At 30.6% G+C, this 25476-nt stretch overlaps 6 protein-coding genes across 9 annotated transcripts in view; 1 reads left to right on the top strand and 5 right to left on the bottom strand.

The window, feature by feature from the left end:
* Positions 1-424: 424 nt before the first annotated feature.
* Positions 425-8880, bottom strand: LOC128395433 (endothelin-converting enzyme homolog). 2 transcript variants are annotated; one of them, XM_053355859.1, is made up of 9 exons: positions 7417-8861; positions 5684-5787; positions 5045-5598; positions 4757-4969; positions 3788-4700; positions 2937-2988; positions 1907-2099; positions 1493-1651; positions 425-1089 (listed from the first exon to the last, which is right to left on the bottom strand). In XM_053355859.1, the coding sequence occupies exons 1-9, from the start codon at positions 8088-8090 to the stop codon at positions 901-903; spliced, it is 3051 nt and encodes a 1016-aa protein (XP_053211834.1). In that variant the 5' UTR covers positions 8091-8861; the 3' UTR covers positions 425-900. The 2 variants fall into 2 exon arrangements, with proteins under 2 accessions (XP_053211834.1, XP_053211835.1); XM_053355860.1 differs by lacking the exon at positions 1493-1651 and having other exon boundaries at positions 7417-8880.
* A 1843-nt stretch (positions 8881-10723) lies between these two features.
* On the bottom strand, positions 10724-13773 carry LOC128395437 (phosphatidate phosphatase LPIN3-like). The gene is made up of 5 exons (XM_053355867.1): positions 13445-13773; positions 12127-13208; positions 11683-11791; positions 11503-11606; positions 10724-11395 (listed from the first exon to the last, which is right to left on the bottom strand). Exons 1-5 carry the CDS (start codon positions 13622-13624, stop codon positions 11248-11250), a joined length of 1623 nt encoding a protein of 540 aa, XP_053211842.1. The 5' UTR covers positions 13625-13773; the 3' UTR covers positions 10724-11247.
* A 193-nt stretch (positions 13774-13966) lies between these two features.
* LOC128395438 (mucin-5AC-like) lies at positions 13967-15913 on the bottom strand. Its single transcript, XM_053355868.1, has 2 exons — positions 15299-15913; positions 13967-15215 (listed from the first exon to the last, which is right to left on the bottom strand). Exons 1-2 carry the CDS (start codon positions 15659-15661, stop codon positions 14247-14249), a joined length of 1332 nt encoding a protein of 443 aa, XP_053211843.1. The 5' UTR covers positions 15662-15913; the 3' UTR covers positions 13967-14246.
* On the top strand, positions 15906-20543 carry LOC128395432 (structural maintenance of chromosomes protein 2-like). Its single transcript, XM_053355858.1, is given in 6 exon segments — positions 15906-16868; positions 16990-17151; positions 17252-19550; positions 19553-19841; positions 19843-20188; positions 20272-20543. Coding segments are annotated over 6 exon segments (3528 nt in total). The 5' UTR covers positions 15906-16550; the 3' UTR covers positions 20386-20543.
* A 120-nt stretch (positions 20544-20663) lies between these two features.
* LOC128395439 (ubiquitin thioesterase OTUB1-like) lies at positions 20664-22364 on the bottom strand. Of its 2 annotated transcripts, none has more exons than XM_053355869.1 (4): positions 22209-22364; positions 21768-22020; positions 21482-21685; positions 20664-21394 (listed from the first exon to the last, which is right to left on the bottom strand). In XM_053355869.1, exons 2-4 carry the CDS (start codon positions 21936-21938, stop codon positions 20978-20980), a joined length of 792 nt encoding a protein of 263 aa, XP_053211844.1. In that variant the 5' UTR covers positions 21939-22020; positions 22209-22364; the 3' UTR covers positions 20664-20977. The 2 variants fall into 2 exon arrangements, with proteins under 2 accessions (XP_053211844.1, XP_053211845.1); XM_053355870.1 differs by having other exon boundaries at positions 21768-21970; positions 22209-22352.
* A 571-nt stretch (positions 22365-22935) lies between these two features.
* The window catches only part of LOC128395434 (potassium/sodium hyperpolarization-activated cyclic nucleotide-gated channel 2-like), a 31709-nt gene continuing 29168 nt past the window's right edge, over positions 22936-25476 (bottom strand). For both annotated transcript variants that reach the window (XM_053355861.1, XM_053355862.1), the window contains 5 exons: positions 25264-25413; positions 24240-24458; positions 24012-24158; positions 23684-23927; positions 22936-23585 (listed from right to left, as the gene is read on the bottom strand). In XM_053355861.1, the coding sequence (XP_053211836.1) occupies positions 23044-23585; positions 23684-23927; positions 24012-24158; positions 24240-24458; positions 25264-25413 (1302 nt within the window). In that variant the 3' untranslated portion in view covers positions 22936-23043. The remainder of the gene's footprint in view (positions 23586-23683; positions 23928-24011; positions 24159-24239; positions 24459-25263; positions 25414-25476) is intronic.

A 25476-nucleotide genomic window follows, 5' to 3' on the forward strand; every position in this document is an offset into this window, starting at 1 on the left:
TAATTTTTTTTTTCTGTGTGAATTTTGAGTTAATAACTAATCAATTTAAATATGATCAGATTGATAACAATTAGGAAAAAAAAATTATATAACTTATGGGTTGTGTCAATTGTATGTGTAAATAATAATCAACTAATTACTGACAATTAATAGTAATCATCATTATAACGATTACTATAAATTTATTATTATCGTTCATTATTTTGAAAATTAATGAATGAAATTATTATTTATCATGATCATTGTTTAATTATGTCAACTAATTTGTTGATTAATTAACTTTCAGTCAAGAATCAAAGCCAAAATTATAATTTACTTGATGATTTACAAAACATTTTGATTGATTTGTTTTACTTTGTCCTTTCAAACAATTAACTTAATAGTGATAAAGCAAAGTGATTTATTGCATTTAATTAACTCTAAATTGTAAACCTCCATCTTTAATTGTCTTTTTAATTGTTTCAATCAACAATAATACATTTTAACCAACCATTATAAATGAGGCGAAAAACTTTAAATACAATTGTATAATTTATTAAACATCAAGAAAGGTTTGATTAAAAACTATGACGACGATAACAATTAACTTTAAATTGTTTCGTAATTAATTTACTTGAATTGGAATTTAATTTTTAAATTAAATCAATGATATTAAATTGAGGTGACATTACAATTGATACAATGATGATGATGATAATTGTTTTGATATTTCCCCATGACAATCAATCAATTTGATGATTACTTTGTATGTATAGATTATGGATTATATTATAAAACAGACAAACATAACAATTAACAATTAGATTTGATTAACTGATTAACTAAAGTGAGAAACAGAGAAAGAAGAAGAAAAAACTTTTCGATTTATGTATATTTAGAGATGATTAAGTTAATTGTCGTTTATCCTTCGATTGACCAAAGTTTACATTTGTCAATTGGATTCATTGGTGATCCCAGTGGACAATTAAACGCTCGGCTAAATTGTGGTGTATTAACCAACACACCGTTGGCCCGATATTTACCTGGAGAGTGAGGGTCAGTTAATAGGTTCTTCAGGTAACCATCAGGAGTCGCCACCTCACAGAAAACCTGAAATTCATGAGATTCAGAATCAAGAATCAGAACTTTTGACAGAGAAAAATTTTCTTTCTCTTTACCAAATTAACTCGAATGTTATTAAAGTTCATTGATCAATGTTTCTGAATCTGAATTGATTGTGAAACAAATGAACTGTAAATTGATAAAACGAAAATCATATTGCCAAATTGTAAACAATCAAATTGACTAATTGATCAATTTGTCTGAAAGCTTAATTGTTGATCTTAATTGCTATTGATTTTCTATTATTTGTTTACCTTTAATTGTAATCTAATGTTTCTGTTTAATATACATGTATAAGGTAATTTTCCTGGTTAATTTATGTTAGATGAATGAGAAAGAGAGATGGGAAATTGATTAATTAGGTTAGACAATTAAAACATTGGCTTCTTACTTGACCAAATTGAAGGAAAAATAATTGATCACTTGAGTAATTAGTTAAACCAGGTAATTGAGTTAATTTATCAATTGTACTTCGAGTCCAGGCCAAATAAGCTTGTTGAAGACCAACAAAGTCACAGATATTTTCAGTTAAAGTATTGTTACCATTTACCTGTATTTAGACAATTAAATCAACCGATATCAATTAAATTGATCAATTGATTGTCAATAGAGAAAATTATATTAACCAAATAAAAGTAAATCATCATAATCATCATCGATAATTGTTTGATATAAAAGTTTTCTGTTCTTATAAAACTATCGACGGTCAAGAAAAATGATAATTTTGTAACAAAAATATTCAATTAGTTAGAACCAATTTGATTAGTAAACTAATTGTTCACTGATTGTAGTTGTTTCTACTTACATATTCATTGATTAAATCAATCTTGTAGGTTGAATATTGTTCAGCAAAACAACGAGCTCGAGATTCATATTCAGATTTCAATTGATTGGGCCACCAATTGATTCCTGTTGTATTATCGGTGTCCGGATCTTTGTCCAGTGAATGGCTAATCTCATGTCCAAGAATATGCCCTAAGGTTGAATAATCAAGAAATCTAATTTGGATGAACAACCAAACGCGAAGGTAAAATAATCAGATTAAATTTGATTGTTTATCTTCAGTTTAATTACTTCATTATGATAATCGGAATCATTTTATTGTCTATTCTTGTTGAGATGTGTTTTAATTAACCTAATCACTGGTTTGATTGTTGATTGTTAACTTTTTATTGTAATCGTCAATTTGATTCACAAATTATGCACCAAATGTAAAACTATTTAGTCAACTGTGATTAACTTAATTAGTGATTAATGTTTAGTTAACGATAAAGATGAGAAAGTTTTTTCAATACAACAAACACTTATGTACATATAAACACAAGGCAAAGGTAATCAACGGAATTAAAACAAATTGTTACAATTTACTAATGATGATTAGTGAGAGTCATCATCAGTCTAATCATCATTTTCATCATCAAAATCTCCTGAGAAAGTGAATGAGAAACAATTAATATTAACTCTGGAATATAAATCCAAGTTTCTCTCTCTAATTCCTCTATCCAATTAACTCTATCACCATTTACTTAATCTAGTTGATTGTCAACTGGAATCTAAACACAATTAACTAATCAGTCTCATGTTCATCCCAGTTAACTAACTTTCCCTTCATCAAGTAAAAGTCTATCACCTCCAGCAATTAATTAAGTCTCGTAATTGTGAATGAAACATAATCACAATTGATAATCTTCAAAGGTAATACCTTACAATTAAGGATTACAAAGCTTTTAATTGCTCTACTGTATCAATAAACAATCTCAATGATAAATTTTCAATCAATTAATTGTCGAAATAATTTGTTAAATGTTACAATCAATGAGAAGATAATAACTTACCTTGGTCTACCTTCACTGATTATTGGCTCATGAAGTATACCAAGAGGAAGAGCTAGAAATTGATTGAATAGAAGAAAAGTTTCATCTAAATTAGTTTAATTTTCTCTAATTAAATTAACAGTAATCAACTGATCATCTCTGATAATTAAAACGAACAAAATTTTACATCAAGTTCGTTGATTGGACCAACGATTTCAAACACAAATCGATAACAATTCAATTTATCCAACTGAATTAAAGGTCGAAATTTATTATCACCGTTGTGATCAATACTCTTGAACTTTTAATTGTCAACTAATCTTTGCAATTTCATGTTAATTTTATGCTGAAAACTTAATTCCAATTAGTATAAATGTTACACTCTTTCAACTACAGAATCCTAAATGATAATTACATAGGCGAGTGAACAAATTATCTTATATTTTTGTTGATAAACTTTCACTGATTCTCATTAAAAAATGAATTCCCAATGAATTAAAATATAAATATTTATTCAGTTAATAACTAATTAGATATTCAGAATCAGGAGAGTTCAAATGAAATGACTTCTAGATGACCTCAAACTCAATGATGAGATTATTTTTTCCTCTCTCACAATATAATTAATTCAATTGTCTATCAAATGATATCCTATTCATCATTGTAATTGTTTGAGTTTAATTCACATGGAGATTTTGTTTTTCGGGAAAAAAAAAGTTCACCTAAACTCCCATAGATTTACTCATGATTTTCAGTGAGAAACATTTGAATCATTTTGCATCAATAAATTGTTGATGATTGTAATTAAATTTTCTATATATTAGTTAATATTTGTATTCGCATGAATTAAATAGTTAATTAATTGGTCATACTTATCATTTTGATATTCCAATCGTAGAAAGCATTTGCCTCGGTTGGTGGATTAAAATAGAGATTTTTTTCAACCGTTAATCCGATTCGAGTTAATTCAAGGATTTTCTCGTGTTTAGTTAAATTCAGCCAATTGTTGATGAAAACTTGATCACTGGAGACAATTAGATGTTTATATTGTTCATCAAGTTGGGAACGATTAAGCAGATAATCAGGTAGACCAACGAGTAGAGTTGAATCGGCGATACGATTTTTCAAAATAAGTCGAACATCAAATTCATTGGATTGACTTTCATTGGTCATCTGATTGTATTGGTCACCTTTCGGTTGATTTAACCATTCCTGTGAGTCTAGAATTGAATACATTGCCTCTTTTATTTCATTAAGCATTACATTTACTTGACCATTGGCCAGTGAAACGTGATTCGGTTTATGGGTCAGGTAAAGATGTGAGGAGGGTATTGGTAGTATTCGGGTGGTAATGTAGACACACTCTTTCCACCGTGAGAAGAAAATTCGATTAGGTTCAGTTGCCCGAATCTCTGGGACACGTCGACGAAATTCACCTTGAAGCCGACGGAAAGATGGACCCAACGATTCTGTATATTGAGCAAGAATCGCCCAGCAAAGGTAATTATCTATGGTTCGAGGTGAGTATCTTGGTATAAGTTCATTCAGTTTGACCAGGTAATCCTCTTTCTCGGTACACAGGTCACTTATATTAACCCCGGAAATGGTTGATAATTTGGCAAATATTTTAATCCATTGGATGGCTGTAAAATTTGATGAAAGTTCACCAACAGTTATCAAAGGTCGAGGTGAGGGTGGTGATGTTGACCTTAAAGGGTCAATAGTAGTAGTTGAATTGTTTGTTTCAGATGATGAACTTGATTCTGAATAATCTTGAGCTGTTAACTGAAACAAAAGGAGACGTAAGTTAACTCATTAATTAATCAAAAGTAATTAATTACCTTTCCAAATTCCATCTCAAAATCAATAACCTCATCAATCTCGGATAAATGGTGAGGTTGTAATTTAATCTCTGTACCGGTCAACAGACTGGACAATCGTTCCATCATATTAACATGATATTCTTTGTAAAAAGATTTATATTCATCATATTTAGCTGAACGATTTGGATTAACAAGATATTCATCTTCAATTACTGTTCGTCCAATTGAGATCTTAAAGTTTGTAATCGACAAAATGAAAGAGAAATGATTAATTGTAACAATTAGTCTTCTTTGTTATTAACTTACACAAAGATCATTTCTCGTGGCATTTGGTAAAATCTCAGGCAAAATGGTTATTCGAAATATCGATTGAACTTGGTAAATAAAAGTGTCCAAAATGCGATCTTCAAGTGAAGGTGAAGGTAAGAGATGAGGTGAGTTAAGAATTGAATGTAACAATGGCCAAGGTCCAGTTGGATGGACAATGGAATCAATTAGAGCGGCGACATTTTCACTTTCATTTGAATTTGATTTATCATCAATACAAGAAGAGTAAAAGATTTTAGCTTTTGAAATCGCAATTCCATCGGAATCCGTTATATTGGCCTCGAGCAGTTTCCTCATCTCAAGGGTTGAAACCTCTTCCATTTGTTGTAACATATCATAAGTTACAAGGGAATCGGGGACAGTTTTCATCTGGACAAATGACCCACAGGCAAAGGAGTAAAAATCGTGGCAAGGGTCAACATTAATGTCCATACGGGATAAGAGGGATGAAGCTGCTTTAATACAACCTGGGGTCAGGCAAAGGTTTTTAATTGTTGATACAATTTGTGATTGTTTGGCTGTGATTATGATCACTGCAGGTAAAAGACAAGTAAAAACAATTAAATAGCTAAATTGTTTGATTAAACACTTTTATTACAAACTTTTTAATCAACTTACTGTACGATTGTAATGATATCAATATGATTATGATTAGAATAAGGCTAATTATGATTGTTTTGTAACCTCGTTCACCTTTTTTAACCTTTAAACATGTTGTTAAACTGTAAAGGGAAAACAATTAAGTATTTTCAATTAGATTAAGTTGATTAAATAGTTAAATTGTTAATCATTGAACTTTTTTTTCTCTCTCTCTTTTTGTTCATCTAATACATTTGATAAGTTAATCAATCCATTCTGATTAATCGTCTCGATTGATTCTCATTTCCAATTCTAACCTCGATTCTGGATCATATATAATGGTCAACGTGTCTCATACTGACCAGTATAATATTCTGGTTGCAACAATGTTTCACTGACCATTAATTTTATAAGACTATTTGAAATGTTGGTCAAATTTTTTTCCCAATCAATTTCCAACAAGTAATATATAAGTTGTTGAAACTGTTTAACTGGATTAAATTGATTGGCAATTGATTATTATTGTCCAGTTAATTGTGGACCTTGATTACTATTAATCAAAATTATATGTTTATTATTTTGGTCATCGATCTATTGGTTAGAACTTTTTTTTTCTTCTTTTTATTATTTCGATTTCGATTTCGATTCGAATCTGACTTTTTTTTTCTTATTTTCTTATTTTCTCACTGGTCTTAATCAGTTTTACAATCAATTGATTATCTACAATCAGTTGACCAATCAAGTGAATACATTTTTATATAACTGACCGTTTATATCTCAATTTTAGACTAACAATTAACTCATTTTCTTTTGATTAGTTATTAATATCAAGAGTGTTGATTATTATCATGATTAAAGTTAATTGTAACCTTGAGTATTGTATTGTATTCATATTCACAATCAGACAAATTGATTATCAATGGACTTGATTGTAACAATCATCGCAATTGATTGTCTAACGCTTCAAGTAAATCACACAATTAACTTGGTTAACCTTGAGGTTAATTGATTTGATGAAACAATTTATATATTAAATTGCGATTTTGTTTCAATTGGTTATCAATCATAAATTGATAATTGTTATTAAAAGTTATTTAATTGTTAAAAATTGAATCAAATTGTCATTTCTGATCAACTTCCTGGTGTATCCTTAGTAATACTTATTAATAGTTGAAGAAAAATTAATTTAACAATTAAGTAAACAATTGCAATTTACTTTATGTTAATCAACTGTATTACTATTCATAATAGATTATGATTTAATTGTTAAAAATTAACTAATTTTACCGGAAAAAGGAAACCGGATTCACATTTAATTGACATTTTCATTTTCATCTGATTGTTACCTGTTCAGGTAATTAATGCAAATTGAAAATCTATTGTCATGTTAATTTAAATTGTTACAATTGTTGGATTATTATAATCAACTGATCATCATAATAATTGATTTAAATTGATTGTAATCACTGATAATATAAATTTCATTTTGTACTTTCAATTTATATCAATGAATATAAATGATGGGAATAAATTTTTCTCGAATGTCAAACAATTTAATCAATAATCAATTACTTTTGATTGCGAAAAATTAAAAGTGAAAGTCTAAGTAATCAAAGTAATCAATTCAATCAACAACGCTGATCATGATCACCTTAAATCAATCAGTCATACGATTTTAATTTAAGATGAATTAAATTGTGACAATTTGTTAAATCTCAATGAATCATAATTGTAACAATTAAATGTTGATAAAGTGATTAGATGAAATTTACCTGAAATTATTGCAAAGATGAAAAATACAACGATGACGATGATGATTTGATTCAGTTGATTTATTGGTCGTCGAAGCGATTTGATTTAAATTGTTATTAACTGATTGGGATTGTTGATTGTTGTTATTATTATTATCACCATTTTGATTATGTTTCCCCTTTGAGCCAAACAATTTAATTGCTAGTTTATTATCAGTGGGTTGAAATAAAGCTTCAATTTGATGTCTCATCATGAATGAAGTTTTCACCTCACCAGAACCAGGGTTGACCACAACCTCCTCCTTGGACTGAGGTGATGACCCTCCTTGACCATTAACCCGATCATCACTAAGTTGATTATCATTACGATGATGATGACCAAAGGGAGGGGCTGAACATGAACTTTCCTTTATTGACCTGTGGTCAACTGATGAGGCCAAGGGATTGTTAAAAGGTTGACAAGATTTCATCTCATTGACACTTGAAGATGATGAATAAACTTGATTAACATTAATCTTATTCAATTGTTGAAATGTTTCATGATTACATTGATTTAAATTACTTGTTGTTGGCTGAATTGTTGTAACAATTATATCCTGACAATTAGCTTGATTATCTGGATGTGATGAGGATGAAGTTTCATTTCCATTGGCTAATTTAATATTTGATCCAGTTGATTGTCCAGCAGTAATCATAACAGGTAAATTGTTAATACACTGGACATTGACTTGTTGGAACAATTTTCTTAATTGTTGTGATTGTAAACTTTCAATTTGTTGATTGTTTCATGAACAAGTTTTACTTTCAAACTAATTAACTCAACTTAACATTCTAGATTTATACTAATTGGGGAAAAAAAGTTCATTACTATTTCAATCAACTCGTTAAACTAATTGTGGTTAATTAAATTGCAGGTTGCTGGTTAATTAATTTGTTTTTATTGCTCTTCAATCAAATATTGATAATTGAAAATCTCTAAAAATAAATCAATTTTGGTTAATTACTTTATCATCACTTTTTAATTACTAATTGTAATAGTTGATCAACTAATTAGTGTTGGTTCAAAGTTTTGAAACAAATTGTTCACTAATTGCAGGATGAAACCTTTCAACAATCAAAATTTTGAATTAAATTTCAATTAGTTAAATTTTACTCTAATATTTTAAATAGTCACACAATTGATTCAATGATTAACTTGTTGGTGTTTTAATTGTTGATTTGATCTTTGATTAACTTTGTTTTTTTCTTTGTAAACTTAACAAACAATTGAGAAATTACTGATTAAATTTTTTTTTTCATTCGAATTGGTGTTATCACAATTAACTGAATTAACGAAATAATCAGAAGAAAATAATTTTCCATGGGATTGAATTTTCTTGTTCCATTCATGAAATTCATGAGCAGAAACTCAAGGAGCAATTGGGTCGATATTGTTGCTTAGTGATGGTGATGAGGAAGATGAAGATGATGAGGATGATAAAAGATGAGAGAGAGAGAGAGAAAGAGGGAGAGAAGATGAAGAAAAAGAATAAATAAAAAAAGTTCGAAAAAAAGTTCACTATGAATAAAGAATTAGAAATGAAATTAATTGTTATTCTTTCGTTGGAAAATTAACTTTTTACTTTTTCCTTTGTTTTAGATTAATTCAATTCTCAAGCAATTCTAATTATCTTGATTGATTCATTTTCTCTGTCCATTGTTAATTGTGATTAACACAAACGTAATTCTGTTGATTTCAACTGTAAGAATTAAGTGAATTAATTGTTTCTTTCCTATTTTTAATTGTTTACCAACAATCCGGACTTTCCCTCGGATTTAATTTCCATAAATACTTGATTGTTGATTTTTGATTAATTGTGTTGAGTTTATTATTAGTTTGATGTACCAATTAACAATCACAAAGTGAGTTTTTAATTGTCAAACTGTTGATCATCATCTTAATCATATTCAATTAGCCTCAAGCTAATTAATATCAACGGTTTTCATATGAAAACTTTTCTTATACAACGTTAACAATTTAACATTTCAATTGTGATTAACTTGATTTGATATTGAAAGTTTGTTGATTAGTTGAAAACAAAATATTCAACACAGTTAATTGGCAATTGATTTGCTGAATTATTATTTTTAATTGTTAAAAATTTACTAATTGTTATCATTTGAAGGACAATTATAACTTTATCATTAGTATTTAAATATTAATTAACAAATTGCAAACTTTTGCAAATTTAAATTGGTGATTAGGTTTTTGTCTTGGTTGTTTTTGTTTAGCATCAACAATTTAATTTAATTGCAATTCAGTTTAATTGTTTACCTCTTTTAGGTTTTGGTTACAATGCAACAAAGTAAACAAAATTAAATCAACTGAACGGAATCAGAAGAAAGCAATTAACTTAAATCCACCAGAAAATTAATTTCTAATTCAGTAGATTAAACAAAAAAAAACGAAAATTTCAAATTGTAATTATTTTGATTATGAATTACAATTAGTAATCAGTTAGTAAAGAAAAGAAAAAGTTAATTACCTTGAGAATTAAAAGTCTATTGTGAAAACAATTAACTTCAATTCTCTAATTGCTTCAAATCAAATTCTTATCCATTCAAAGTTATTAACTTTCCAAAGTTAAACGATCTTAATGCTTTTCTTTGTATCATCAAAGACTAACTAATCTCTTGTATTCAGAGTAATTAGTTGATCACAATTAGACTGCGAAAATTAATTGTCCACAATCAATTTAAATCAACTCAATTCTCACCAAATATCCGATATGAGATCAGTTGTTTTCCAATATAAGAGATACATCACATCGATGATTTAACGATAAATCGAAAATTTTTTTTTCTTTCTAATTTGATTGTCTCATTTGAGATGATTAAGAATAATTAATCAACTATTCAATTGGAAAGACTAATTAGTAATAAAATACATGTTTAGTTGATTGGAAAGACAAACAACTCCAAATGTAATTGGATTTGATTAACTGAAGAGTTGAGAGAAAGTGAGACAATTAAAATCTTACTCTTTTCCATTGGACTTTGATTAACTAATAATAACAAATTGATTAACAAAAAATTAGATTAGATTATGAGGAAAACATTGATTATTAATCATCTAATCAAGTCTTTCAGAAACAATAATCAACAGTTTGTAATTAACTTGGACAGATGATGATAATAAGGCTAATTGAGAAATGAGAAAATTAATTATTCCAAACTGATTAATTACAATTTCTTTGGAATCAATTAAAAAAAAGTTTTTAGAATTACAATCAAAGTAAATTATCCATAAAAAGTAAATTAATTGTGAGGAGAAAACAAAAAGAAAAGGTTTCATTGTTATTGATTTATTTGGGATGCATTTGGTTGATTTGATGATTTAAAATCTCTCAATGGATTTGACTTGGATTAATTGAGATGATTTAACTTTGATTTAAATTGTTGATTTGTTTTTTTCTTTGTAAATTGAGTCTTTTAGTATGATTTTTGTTTGAACAATTAATAATAACCTTTTTTTATCATTCGATTATTTTAATAAAAAAATATGATTAATAATATTTAATAATGAATATTTTTTGTTTTCTTCCTTAAGTTATCACAAATATTTTGCTTTTGTTGTTGTTTGTTGATTGCTTTGTTGATTTAATTATTGATGGTTGTTGTTGTTGTCCCTTCCATAGGTTATAACACATGACTGACCTCCGAGGTGATTGCAAGTTTTGACTGGACAATAGTTTCAATTGTTGTTATGTAATTTGCTTTTCCTGTTACGATTACTTTAAATCCAGTTAACTTTTTTATCCTTCTCTTCATTTTCACTTGATATAAATACACAGTTTCAGGTTATTCATTTAATTAATCATTCTCTGGAAATGGACAGTCCAAAGGATCACGCCAGTAATTAAATGAACTATATTCCGATAGGAAATCACCGTTTTTATTATCTTGGGATGATTGTAAAGGAGGGAACATTTGATCAACTAGATCACTTAACTTAGTGTATCTAAAAAGGGGAAACAGAAAAGATTCAACAATTAGTTAGGCTGATGGAAAAAAATATAATGATAATAATACTACTAATCATCAAGGTGATGATTATTTTGTACTTACGATGAGTTCCAACTATATAAAGGAACCAATTTAACTTCACCTAAATGGTTAATTGTAAATATCCGAAATGAGGGAATGTTTATTGCACGATAAGCCCAAGTATCCTGAAATAAGAGGAACAAGATGATATTTGTTGATTGTTAATTGGTTTTGATTAGTTGAAAACAATTCAACACTTACATTAATTTTATTTCCAAATCCAGCGTAAAAAGGATTAGTTGGAAATAAAACTTGAATATCTTCCAAACATTTAATCTTGAACTCTTCAGGTTTCTTCTCGATTACCTCTCTATTGGTGAAGATAACAATTAAAATAGATCAGTGTTAATTATTAGTTAGCGTAACAGAGAAAGAGAGAAAGAGAGAGAGAGAGAGAGAGAAAGTAAATAAACCCATCAATTATCATAATACCAATTAAATAAAATTTTCAAGTTGGCGCTTGTTTTTTTGCTTTGTTTTGATCAAATTGTGTAAACAAACAATTTTGAAATGTTTTGAAAAAAGACCAATTTTTAGCCTTTTGATTTGATTGGTGTTATGATGATGATAATAGGTAATCATTGGACTGATTAGGGTGTTGAATTGTGGATGATGAAGATGAAGAGAAATAAATGAATCACTAACCTACGAAGTGCTGAGATGAGGGAAGTAGGTGAAAGTAGTAATGGCCCATCGGGAAGGTAAAAGTCACCTTGACGAACCGATTTTAAATATTCTCGAGTTATTTTAGCTTGTCCAATGGCTCGAGCTGAAAGGTATAATATTTTATATCCATTGTCGACTATTTTGTTAAATAAATTTGCGACTCCCGATTGAGCCCAGTCTTTACCAATAACGGGTAATATATGACCTAAAATATCTGATCTAGTAATTGTACCATCAATATCGGAGACAACAATTTTATCATCATGATTCCAAAGGTAAATTGAACATTCACATCTGGCGGTTCCCTGGTAGGCAGTTGTAACTGAGAAAATGGCTTCGTTTCGTCCTTTTCGAAGGTCCAATGAAGCGATTTGTTGGGAGGTCATTTGAAGCACTTTAGTGTATTGGGTTGCACTGTTTTTACGGTGAAACCTTCGACGGGAATTTCTTCTTTGACGATCATCCTCTTCCCCTCCGGAAAGAAAATTTTCACCTTCACTTGAGAGAATTGATTCATTTTCAAATTCTACACAGCCAATATCACCAGTATTATTGTTTACAATTATCTCGGCGTTATTATTGACTAATTGTTGCTCATTTACAATTTCTTGTTGTTCATTAACTAGTTGTGATTGCGCTTTTGGTAATTCTGGTTGTTCATTAACTAGTTGTTGTTGTTGTTCATTGACCAGTTGTTGTTGTTGTTGTTGCTGTTGTTCATTAATAAGTTGTTCAATAACAAGTTGTTCATTAAGATTGATATTATCTTTCTCATTGAAACCATCGATAACTTGATTTACTTGAATGGTGATTTTATCATCACCATCATTCACAGGGACATTTTCTTTGGTAATATTACCATTATCTTCATTATTTGTCTCGCTAACAACTAGTCCAACTAAATTATCAACTAAACTATCAACTGAACTGTTACTAACTACAATACTATCTTCTTCATCATCAAATTCATCTCTATCCTCGTCTGCGACAAAAAAAGCGTCCCCAGAGTCACCAAGTTTCATCTGGATATCAACAGGTTTACCATTTATTTCAATATCAACCTATTAGAATTGGGATTAATAAGTAAAACCAATAGAAAGAGAGAAAAAAGGCAAAAGACAAAGAAAGAAAGAGGAAAGGAGAGAGAGAGAGAAGATTATTAATTATTACAATTAAACAAAGGGGGTAAACCAATAGAAAGATTATCACGATGAGTATAGAAAGAAGGAGAGAAAAGCATGAATGATAGAAAAAACCATGGGGAAAGATGGAGGAAAAGCATAAGAATTATACTTACATTCTTTTTCCTACTACGCAGAACACCCATTTTACCAAATCTCACATGAAATGGTGAACAAGAATATGAACCGTCCAAATTTTCAACAATAATCACATCGATGGCACCAGTTAGAGTAGCAGGATTAATTTCGTTGTAAAATCCTTTAAAATTCGAAATAAATTTACCAATATAGTCCATTTTGTTTCTTCTTACAAGTGTTTAGGAGAAAAGAGAAAAAGAATAAGAAGAAGAAGAGAATAAAAGGGAAAGGGGAAAAAGAAAGAGTAATAGAAAAAAAAACAAAAGAGAGAAAGAGAAACACACACACAGGTAATAGAAATGGAGATGAAGCAATGGAGAGAGAAAGAGAATAAAATATAAAATGGAAAAACACTTTAAGAAGGAAAAGATTTTTTTGTAATCGAATTAATTGTTTATCGATATTTTGTTGACTAATTTGTTAATGTTAATGAATAGAATTTAATTTAATTGTTTGTTGTTAAGAAAAAGGAAAACGAAACAAACAAAACAATGTTGACATTTAAATGAAAGATAACATGATGAGAATATCAAATATCTGATCCAAGATTTTCTGTTCTCTTGGTTAGAGAAAAACTATCGATACGATTAAACGATTGATCGAAAATTAAATGGAAAAACTGTTTACATAATAATTGGAATATTTTTTTTTTCGTTTCTTTTTCAATTGTGATTAATTTTGTTTTTCTTTTCTCCCAATTAATTGGATTGATTGGAGAATTTTTTCTTATTGGCTTTTTTGGTTGATCGGTTTGGATGTTGTTTCGTTGTTGGAATTGATTCATTTGTCTTTACTTTTGAATCCTAAGTCTGAGCTTTTGCTTTTACTTGGTCTGGAAACGATGGAACTTGTTATTGTTAAATTTGATTTTCCACCATCGGAACTTGATAATTTACTTGTTAATTCACGACTTTTACTTTTCTCTAATGACATTGCACTGGTCATTGGTTCGACACTATCGATTTTTAAATGACTCTTGGATTTTGCGGCGAGTTTAGATGAAAATTTGACTCCTTTGGAAATACTCTTGGTCCTGTCAACGCTTTTCGCTCTTGAGAGACTTGACTTTTTCTTTGGTGACATTGATGTCTTACTTTTTATCATTTTCTCTGAACTTGCAATTTTCTCGATACTTTTCATCTTCTCACTACTTGCAACCTTTTCATTGGATTTAATTTTTTCGAGGCTCGTTGATTTGATTTTACCTTTAAGACTCTCCTTTGACTTTGTTTTACTACCAATTTTCAGGAGACTCTTGGACTTTGACTCGGAACTTTTAACTTTGGCTAAACCGAGATTCTCACCGCTACTCTTACCCGATAATTCAATGCTTTTCGTTTTACCTCCAAGGGAAATGTTACTCTTCCCCGTTAAGCTTTTACCCAGGAGACTTTTAACCTTTTCCAAACTTTTGACCTTCTCCAAACTTTTAACTTTCTCTGCACTTTTACGTTTACCGAAGATACTTTCACCTGTACTCGATTTACCGGTTATCAGTCCTGTTTTTTCAGCTGATTTGGCTTTTACAACATCAATTGAATCAGGTGGAGTACCATCGTCGGGTGATTTTTCATTAATTTGGTCCTGGTTTGTATCCTGAGGTAAACCTGATTCAACGTCGGCCGTTGGTCCTGAATTTCGACAACAACATACAAAGACCAATAAAAGGAATAAAAGTCCACCAACACCTCCGAAAATCATTGTTTGGGTTGATGTCGATCCAGAACTATCAGTACCATTTGTTGGAGGCTTAACATGGAAAGTGGGGAAAAACAACAATAGTAACGAGATTAGATTGAAATTGGTCAATGGAATCATTTGAATCAACTTACCTCTGGAGTTGTAGTAGGTATTGTCGTTGAAGGTGCAGGGGTTGTGGGAGGCATCGGAGTTGATGTAGTTGTAGTTCTAGGTGTAGTTGTTGTTGTAGTTGTTGTAGTTGTAGTTGTCGGAGGCATCGGAGGGATCGGAGGATCTGTTATATCTTCGTCCGGTTCAAAAGTTGGTTCTTCAGATTCTTCAGTTGTAATAATAATAGTTGAAGTACCAGGAGTGCTGTCAGTTGGAAACGCTGTTGTCTCGTTCATTGTAGTAACCGTTGTAAACGGTAGATCAGTTGTCGTACCGTTTGAAGTTGATGGGCCAATGGTCGTTGTTCCGTTAGGAGCATTAGTAGTAGTATTATTTTCCTGCATAAAATTGAACAGAAGATTCGAAGGCTGATTAAGATTGACGATATTCTGTAAATTTGGTTCTCCCTGTAATTTAGACAATGATTTAAATAATTTTCCATTGTCCTTTTTATTATCGGGACTCTCCTTATCATTAGTCAAACAATTTCCATCAATACAATTGTATGATAGATTTTCCGATTCTTGGTCAACATTATCCAATAATGATTGTGATTTAAATTCTATAAGTTTTTCATTAATATAATCATTATCTAATTTGTTATCACAATTACCAAATTTTTCACAATCAACTGGTAAATTGTTTAAAATTTGACAGGAACATGATGACCAAAATAAAATGAAAGCGATTGTGAAAAATTTCATCACTAAACTACCACCAGAAAGTATAATCATCATAATTATACCTTCGGGAATCACTTAACGAAATACAGCAAAAAAACCTGAAACAATCAATTATTAATTAACTAAATTAATGAAACAATAATGTTAAAGAGTCAAATTAGTTAATCAACTAAGATTGGATTCGTCATCAAACAAAACCAAAGCAAATTTTCAAAGAAAAAGAAAAACCAACAATAAGGATAATTAAACTTGATTAGAATATTAATCATTTAAAGATTAAACCATTTGACAAAAGAAAACAATTTAAATCAAGATGATATAAGAAAATTAATTGAAACAATCAATTCGATTAAATTTTTTTTCTAAAAATTATTTCGACTATTTTCCAATTCGATAGATGGAGTTACTTGTTTTTCTTTTTTCGGTTTCCCGCCTCAGCCGATCAGCTGGAGACCGTTTTTTTTTGTGTTTCCATTCAAATGTCATCTTAATCTAATCAATTGTTTTATCTAAATTCCCTAATGAACGTTTTGTTTAATTGTCAACAATAATGTACATTAAAAGTATAACCATCGATGGATTTAAAACTTATGGTAAACGAACAGAGATCAACGGTTTAGACCAATCTTTCAATGCGATCACCGGATTGAATGGATCGGGTAAATCTAATCTTTTGGATTCCATTTGTTTCGTCCTTGGCCTGGCCAATGCAAGTCTTGCTCGGGTCTCTCATCTTCGTGAGTTAATTTATAAAAATGGACAAACTGGACTAACCAAAGCATCGGTTTCAATAACATTTAACAATTCAAACAAGAGACAATCTCCACCCGGTTATGAAAATTACGATGAAGTCACAATTAGACGCGAGGTAAGTAAAAGAGAAAAGAAGAAAAAAAAGTAAATTCTCTTTTCTTTTTGTTTTTGTTTTCTTGTTCTTTAAAGATCATCTTGCTAATTGTTTTTCTTTCTATCTAATTGTTCATTCTCAGGTTACGATGGAAAACCGAACAAGATACTTTATTAATGGTTTTACTGCGCAAAACAATCAAGTCTTAGATTTGTTTCAAAGTGTCTCATTAAATATTAGTAATCCTCATTTTCTAATTATGCAAGGAAGAATTACTAAGGTTCTTAATATGAAACCTAATGAAGTAAGTTCTCATTTTCTATCAATATTTTGTTACTTTTAGTTTTACTTCTTTAATCATCTATTACTCTGGATTAATTTGGTTTGTTCTCTTTCTTGGTTAGATTTTATCTATGGTTGAAGAAGCGACTGGTTTAAGTTTATATGAGTCTAAAAAGAAGACAACACAATCAACTTTAGTTAAAAAAGACTTGGCCTTAAATAGTATTGATATTCTGATTAATGAAACCATTTTAACCAAATTGGAACAATTAACAAAGGAACAGTCAAGTCTTCTAGCTTATCAGAAAGTTTGTATTGATTTGGAAAACTTGAAAAAGATTCATACTGCTTGGACTTTTACTAACTTGGTTAGCCTTTCGCAACAAACGGATGCCAGAATTAAAGATCAGCAAAATAAAATCACGGAAGCAGAGGAAAAGATTGAATCAATCAACGATTCAGTTGACCAAATCCAAGAGCAAATTAAGCAAAGTCAAAAAGATTCAGTTTTCCGACCTAAACTCGCTGCTTTGGAAGACCAATTGAAAGAAGTACAAATGGAGGAAACCAAAGTTTTAAGTGAAATGAATTTAAAGAAAGATAATCTCAATGAAGTTTTAAAAACGAAAAGTAATTTAGTTAAACAAATTAAGGAAGAATCAAAGGTGAAATCAGTTAAAGAGAAAGAATTTGAAAAGTTGAATCAAGCGTTTAGTCAATTTGAGGAGGCTCGAAGACAAGATGAAGCTGAACTGGAAAAGGCTTCAAAAGATTTGGAGGTTATCGCTTCTGGTGCAAGTCGTGGTGATGATGGTGAAGCAGCGGCCACTCTTGCCGATCAACTGATGCAATCAAAACGTGAGATTGCCAATTTGGACACAGAAACCGCTAAATCCAAGATGAAAGTTCAACATTGTAAATCAGAGTTGGTTAAAAAGGAAAGTGAAGCCTCAAAGAAAAAGGGAAGCTACGATAATGACCTTAAATTAGTTGAACGGATGGAAAGTGAAGTGTCAAAGTTAAAACATGAACTCGATTCAATTGGATTCGATGAGGTGTCAAGTGAAAGTATGTTGACAGAACGTGAAACCTTACGAAAAGAATATGATCAATTACGATATGATGTGAACTCATTGGAAAACAAATTACCACAAATTTCCTTTAATTATCGTAAACCAACTGCTGATTTTGATTCACGCAGAGTAAAAGGAGCCGTTTGTACATTGTTCAAAGTTAAAGATCCTCGCAATTATACTGCACTGGAAGTTGCCGCTGGTGGAAGATTGTATAATATAATTGTTTCCGATGAAGAAACAGCTAAACTTATCTTGGAAAAAGGTCGCCCCGAGAAACGATGTACACTTTTACCTTTGGATAAGATTCGTGGTCGTGATGTTGACCCTCGAGCATTGAAAAACGCTCAATCAATCGTTGGTAGAGACAACGTTTTCCCGGCATTAGATTTAATTGAATTTGATCCATCTTTAACGGAAGCGATGAAATATGTTTTCGGGGATACACTTATCTGTCCCAACATGGAATGTGCCAAAAAGGTTACCTTTGCAAAGAATGTTCAACTTCGAACTGTCACCTTGGATGGTGAAGTTTTCGATCCATCAGGTACTCTTACTGGAGGTGCTATCGGTGGTAAAGGTGCTGCTCTTTCAGCTGTTGACCAATTGATGAAAAAAAGATCGAACTTTGGTAAAGTTAAATCGCGACTCATGGAGATTGAAAATAAACTTGATTCTATGCACAATTCGAGGCAACAATTTACCCAATTAAAGCAACAATACGATTTAAGGTACCACGAGATTGAATTACTTCGAGAACGTTTAAAGACAACTAATCAACATCTTCTATTGGAAGAGATTGAAAATTTAAAGTCAACAATCATCGAGAATGAAACATCGTTACAAGAGATGGTCGAAAGAAAGAAAGCCGCTGAAAAGAAGGTGAAAGAATTGGAGCATAAGATGAAAAATACGGCTTCGATTCGAGAGAAAGAGTTGGCCGAGGCAGAGAAAGCACTGGAAAATGCGAAGAAAAATTTCGAGAAATCAAAGAAAGCAGCATCGGAGAGAGAACAATCAGTTTCATTTCTTAAAATGGAGATTGATGAATTAAAGAAATCACTTGATAATTACACGTCACAATTAGCTGAGGTTGATGGACGAATAGAAAAACACCAAGAAGAAGTGGATGAAGCGGGTAAAGCCGTCGAAGAGGCAAAAGAAAAAGTGTCAAATGTTCAAGAGGAGATGAAAAAATTGAAACGTCTAATCAACGAGCACAGTTCAGAAATTGCTAAACTAAACAAGCAGAAGGAAAATTTAATCCGTGAAGGTGAAGAGATGAAATTGTCAATCAAAAAGTATCAACATGAAATCACACAAATTGAAAGTGAAGGTAAAGATGCAGGTAAAGGGATCAACAGCTGATTAAGAAATTTCCATGGATTGAAGAGGAGAAGCATTTGTTTGGAGAGGAATCGGCTGGCTATGGATTCAAAAGAGCCGATTTCAATCCAGTTGAACTTGATGATCGAATTAAAAGATTGATGGATGATAAGAATAAATTGTCGAAAACGGTCAACATGAGAGCCAATGTAATGTTGGGTGACAAGGAAAAGGAAGCGGAAGAGTTGAACAAGAAGAGACAAATCATCGAGAACGATAAGAAAAAGCTTCTTGGTTACATGGAAGATGTTGATAAAAAAGAAAGACGCTCTTCAAGATGCTTGGGAAAAGATCAACGTTGACTTTGGTAACATATTTTCCACCCTTCTACCTGGTGCCAATGCGAAGCTCATGCCGCCGGAGGGTAAAACCATCATGGAAGGTCTTGAGGTTAAGGTTTCATTCGGTGATGTTTGGAAGGAATCGCTCACCGAACTAAGTGGTGGACAAAGGTCACTTGTTGCTCTGTCTCTTATTCTCGCTCTTCTCTTGTACAATCCCGCTCCGATTTATATTCTCGATGAAGTTGATGCCGCTTTAGATCAAAGTCACACCACGAATATTGGAACTATGATCAAGAAACACTTCACCAATTCTCAGGTAATTTAGTAAATATAAATGATTAAACAATCAATCTAATCAGTTAATTGATAAATTTCTCTTTTCTCTTTCTCTCTAAATAGTTTATTATTGTTTCGTTGAAAGATGATATGTTCAATAACGCTAACGTTTTGTTCAGGACAAAATTCATCGACGGCTGCTCAACAGTTACTCGTTTCGCTAAGGGAGATCGTTGAACAATCATCATTGATTAACGATAATCAATTAAATCCATACAATTATCATTGCATCAATTACTCTTTTTTTTATAAATGTTCATCTTTTTTTCATCACTAAAAACCATTTTCAGATTCATAGAAATTGAAAAAAAATCAATCATAAATGTAATCCAATTGGCTTATTTTTAAATTTCCTTTCAGCCCATAATGTACATTATATTACAAACATTCAATCATGATCAATAAATTGTCACGTTTGAATTAACCAGCACGGTAAATTTTAATGGAAACACTGATTAAGATTGCAAACATTGCAACTTTATTCAAATCATTAAAGCTATTGGACAAATTAGTTTGAGAAAAGAGAGTGATATGAAAAATTGATTTTTTGATTTGTCTCCTTCTCGTTGATCAGTGATTGATTTTCAGAGGTGATTGGATCACACTGAATAGCTTAATATTTGATTTAGTAATTAGATTTTTGTTTTGTTTCTCTTTGTTTTCATTAAATTTCTTTCCGTCCCTTGAAAATGGATATTATTTCTTGTTCACCGTAACCTCTACCTTTTTGTTGACTGTTTGTTTTGCTTTGTTTAATTGAGTTTTAATCTCATTGAACTTTCTCTGTCCGTAGGTAGAGTATATCATAATGACCGGGACGATAAAGAAGATGAATTTTTGGATCACAATTATCTGGAAAATAATGAACAGTTACTTGGTCACCTTGAGCACGGTCCAGGTAATTAATACACACACCAACTCCAATAGCTGAAGTTAATGCGATAATGTGAATATGATCACTTTCCTTATTTAATGGTTCGACCTCATGGGAGCAAAAATTTTTCATTGTTAATCCACTATCAAGGAAACTAGAATAAAACTCTTGGTTCATTTGTAAATATCCGGATGTTAAGAGTCGCATGAAAACAACCAAATAATCAGATGTACCTTGTTCATTGAAAAGGTTAAGCAATTGTTGTTCATTTGACACCTCCTTGGTTTTCAGTAGGTTTAAGGCATGCATAAACTGTAATGACAATTGAAACACACAAATTAGAGACAATCATTTATATATAGAAAATGTTGAATAGTATTATCATAAGGATAAGCTTACGTTTTCATTAATATCTTCAATGGTAAAAGAGGGAAAACCTAAAGCAATTAAATCATCTTTACTTTTGTTGGAAACACCAATGAACCTATCCAATTCTTGTTCATCGGTTATTAGGTATTCAAAGTATGCGTAAGTAAATCCACGGAAGAAACAATTTCCATCAGGTCTTGTCCTCCGTAGGAGATGATATTTTTTCACCAAAGACTATACAAAAAGATGTCACGAGAAGATTATTAAATAATAAAGAATAACATGTTAATATAAACAAAAGGAATACTAAACTTACCTTTATTTTATTTCTGATAAGATCATCTTCATCAGGATATTCACTCAATAAAAATGATAAATCCATTCTATCACCAACAAGCTTAATACTGTCAGCGATTTCTTTTTCAATCTGCCTTTGCTGGGCAATGATGGCCTCATCTTGATTAACTTCAATTGGATCAACCGACATCTTTCACCCTTCTCTCAACGATGATCCAAAATCTTTTAACAACAAAGAACAAAGAAAAAAAAATAATATAATCCAATCAAATCTATAATTAAATAAAAAAAGAAAAAAGAAGATTGAAAAATTCCAAATTAAGAAAAGAAAAAGAAATTAAAAAATAAGTAAACACTTTGATTATCGAGGAAGAAAAAATTACATTTATACTTGGGCGTTGGCCACAAATATATTTAAACTCGATTAATTTAAAAGTAAACATAGATTGTTGTTACTCACCTTTGACAATCAATTTAATCAAGTTGATTAATTAGAAAATTAAAACAAATTTAACTGTCACAAGTGAATAATTTGCTAATTAAACAATTTAAAGTGATGGTGATTCTCATAAGGTGAAAACCGAAGACTCTAAATCCCAAACAACATAAACCAATAAGAATAGAATTTTAATTTTTGGCGCGATTTTCGAATCCAACAAAGAAAATCATCTGATTCAATTAATTAAATTTCTAATTTTTTGCACAATTAAAGTGATTCTTTCAACAACAACTAGAATAAATTGTTCAACAGACACTTTTCTTCAATTCTAATTGTGAAAATCAAAGTTAGCAAGCTAATTTAATTTTCTTTCTTGATTTTTACCTCAGAAAAAAAGTTCGAAATTTTAATTGTTTCAATCAATTAATCTGGAACAAGAATTGAACAAGAACTAAAAATTATATTAATATAAGCTAGAGGTTTATCTTTAATTGATAATCGAACTAAATTACCATTGATTGACTGTATTCGGCTGATTTTATCCAAAAAATGGCAAAGAGTTTCTTTTGGTTGATCAATATAATTAAGATTTGATTCCGAATAACATTGTTAGTTAATTAATGATTTCTAATCAATTGAAAATCCACTGATTGTTATTATATATTGTCTCACAATTTAGCTCTAAGTTTGATCGTAATTTAAACTTTCTCAATCGATTACAAAGAATTGATCAAGTGTGAAGAAACAATTTAATGTTTAAGTTTGTTTTTATTATCGTTTTAATTAAGAAAAGTTGATTATATGTATTAGCGTTTAGTGATTTGTTAATTGTTGTATTTTTGTTTCTCTTGATTTTCTATGGTTTTAAACCAAATGTTGAATGAGTTCGTGGTCGATCATGAGGTGGTGATCGATTGTTACTATTATTACCATCATAAGTATTGCTTGTGTTGTAAGTATTATTATTTTCTTGTGTTGAAGTTGTTGCTGGTGTGTTGGTGTTGTTGTTTGATGGATCAGTGGTATTGTTATTATAAACTGGTCCTAATTTGAAACATGTTTCAGATTTGGGTCTAGGTAAGGCTTTTTTAATTGTTAACATTAAATTTTTATCCGAATCTGAGTCTTCATCAAGACTTTGAGCTGACATTGTTGATAAGGTGATCAATTCGTTGACCGCTTTTAGGTCAGTTTGTAAATCTTCCCGTTGACTGACCAATGAAGGATTTTTACCAATTTTGTTCAATCTTTCGGCAGCAATTGATTCCATTGTTCGTCTCATAACGGGATATTGGTCAAGAACCGCGTTAAAATGTTCAACCGATAATGAAAATAGATTGCAATAAGTTTCCGCTCTAACTGAAGCCGTTCGTCGGGCATTGGTTAACAAACAGATCTCTGGTTAAAAAGAAAAGAAAAGATGAAAAATATTATCAATAAAATGATCAATTTGCTCATTCGATTTGTTATTTTATCAATTTTCAGAATCGACTAACCGCCAAAATATGAACCATCAGATAGACTGGTAGCAACTTCACCGTTGAACATGACAATATCAACGATTCCTTCCTGAATGAAATACATTTTATTCCCAATGGTTCCCTCTTTAATTATTATATCTCCAGGCTGGAAGACTTCATATTTCAATTTGGTAACAACAGCGTTCACAAAATCAATATCAGCTTTGGCAAAAAATGGTACAGAGGCCACTAATGACCGGCAGTTATAATTAATTACATCCTAAGAATAGAAAAGTGAACAAATGATGATGCCGAAAATGGAAACAATTACGATTGTTGGTATTATTATTTTGTATATTCTTACCTCTCTCAGTTTCTCTGAAAGTTCATCTAAGATTGCATCTTCATCGAAAAATTTACCCTGATACCGATGCTCAAAATAGTCACAGATTCGTGCTCTCAGGTCACGCGGAAGTTTCCGATAGGCCATATACTCTTCAACTTGTTTTAACTGAAACAAAAAGGAAGATAAATTGATAGAAGAAAATGTTCCAATTAAAATCAGATCGTATCTTCGCTAATCGAGACTCACCTTTTCACGATATTGTCGCCTCGAAGAATCTAATGATTGTATTAAATTGGTTGTGTGTCCAAGGAACAGAGCATAACAAGTAGCACCACTAATCATACTTAACAGTGTTAACCACATATCGGTTAAACTTTGCGGTGGAAAACGACCATAACCAATACATAGCATATGAGACATCGCTTTGAAAAGTGACCATGAATATTGTTCCATCCACCAAACATCCTGAATAAGGGAATGAAATAAAAAACGAATCAATTAGTTTACTATCATTTTGAAAACTCGAAGAATATTTTAATTGTGATAACATTTCCACAGGAAATATTATGGTAAATAGATTGAGAATTTACATTAAATCGCATTTTCTATTCAAATTTACATTACTACTCAATTCTCAGCAATTTGATTACTATCTCTCTCTCTCTCTCTCTCTCTCTCTCTTGGAATTCATCATTTATATCAATAAATATTACGATTAAAGAGATCGTTAAAGTAACCTCTTCATTGGATAATCATGATCTCTTTTCATTTCATATCTTTTATATTCAAATGCTGACAAAATCTTCAAGTTTACTCTCATTTTCACCAAAATTACCATGAAGAAAGAAAAAGAAAGATAAAATCTTCTCTTTCTTCAATTTCTCTTCATGTAAATATTGTAATAGCATAAAAATCAATACAAAACCAACACACTGATTGTTGGGTAATATTAATATTTATCACTGTTGACTTATTTTTCTCACTCTCTCTCTCTCTCTCAGTTCACCTTTTTGTTACGCTTTGAATAATCCAACCAAATAAATATATCAATTTGAAGTAATCAAAATAAATCACCAAATTAGACACACAATAATCAGTGATACTAATAAAACCTACAAAACCAAAATACATTTACAGTTAAGCCTTACGAATAAAAAAAGTGCAACAATCTTTGTAATAATATCCAACATTTGATAGAGTAACAATTTGTCGGCTAAACGGAAAGGATTAAGGGCAACTACTAAAAGAATTGAGATTTAATTGTAATTACCTTTAATTCATTGATTGCCACCCATGAATTAGATGGGAAACCTTGAAGCATTGGGACCAGAAATTGAAGACAACCACTCCAATGGCCAATCAATAACATCATACAAATGAGATTGAATATCTTCATAAAGACACTTGCCATGTTGAGGAACTGTCACCAAGAATAAACGATAATTATGATTAGTAATCATTTTAATAGAAAGACAAAAAAAAA

This window comes from Panonychus citri, unplaced genomic scaffold (genome assembly GCF_014898815.1).
Source record: "Panonychus citri isolate SS breed McGregor unplaced genomic scaffold, ASM1489881v1 Contig00141, whole genome shotgun sequence".
NCBI classification, from domain to species: domain Eukaryota; kingdom Metazoa; phylum Arthropoda; class Arachnida; order Trombidiformes; family Tetranychidae; genus Panonychus; species Panonychus citri.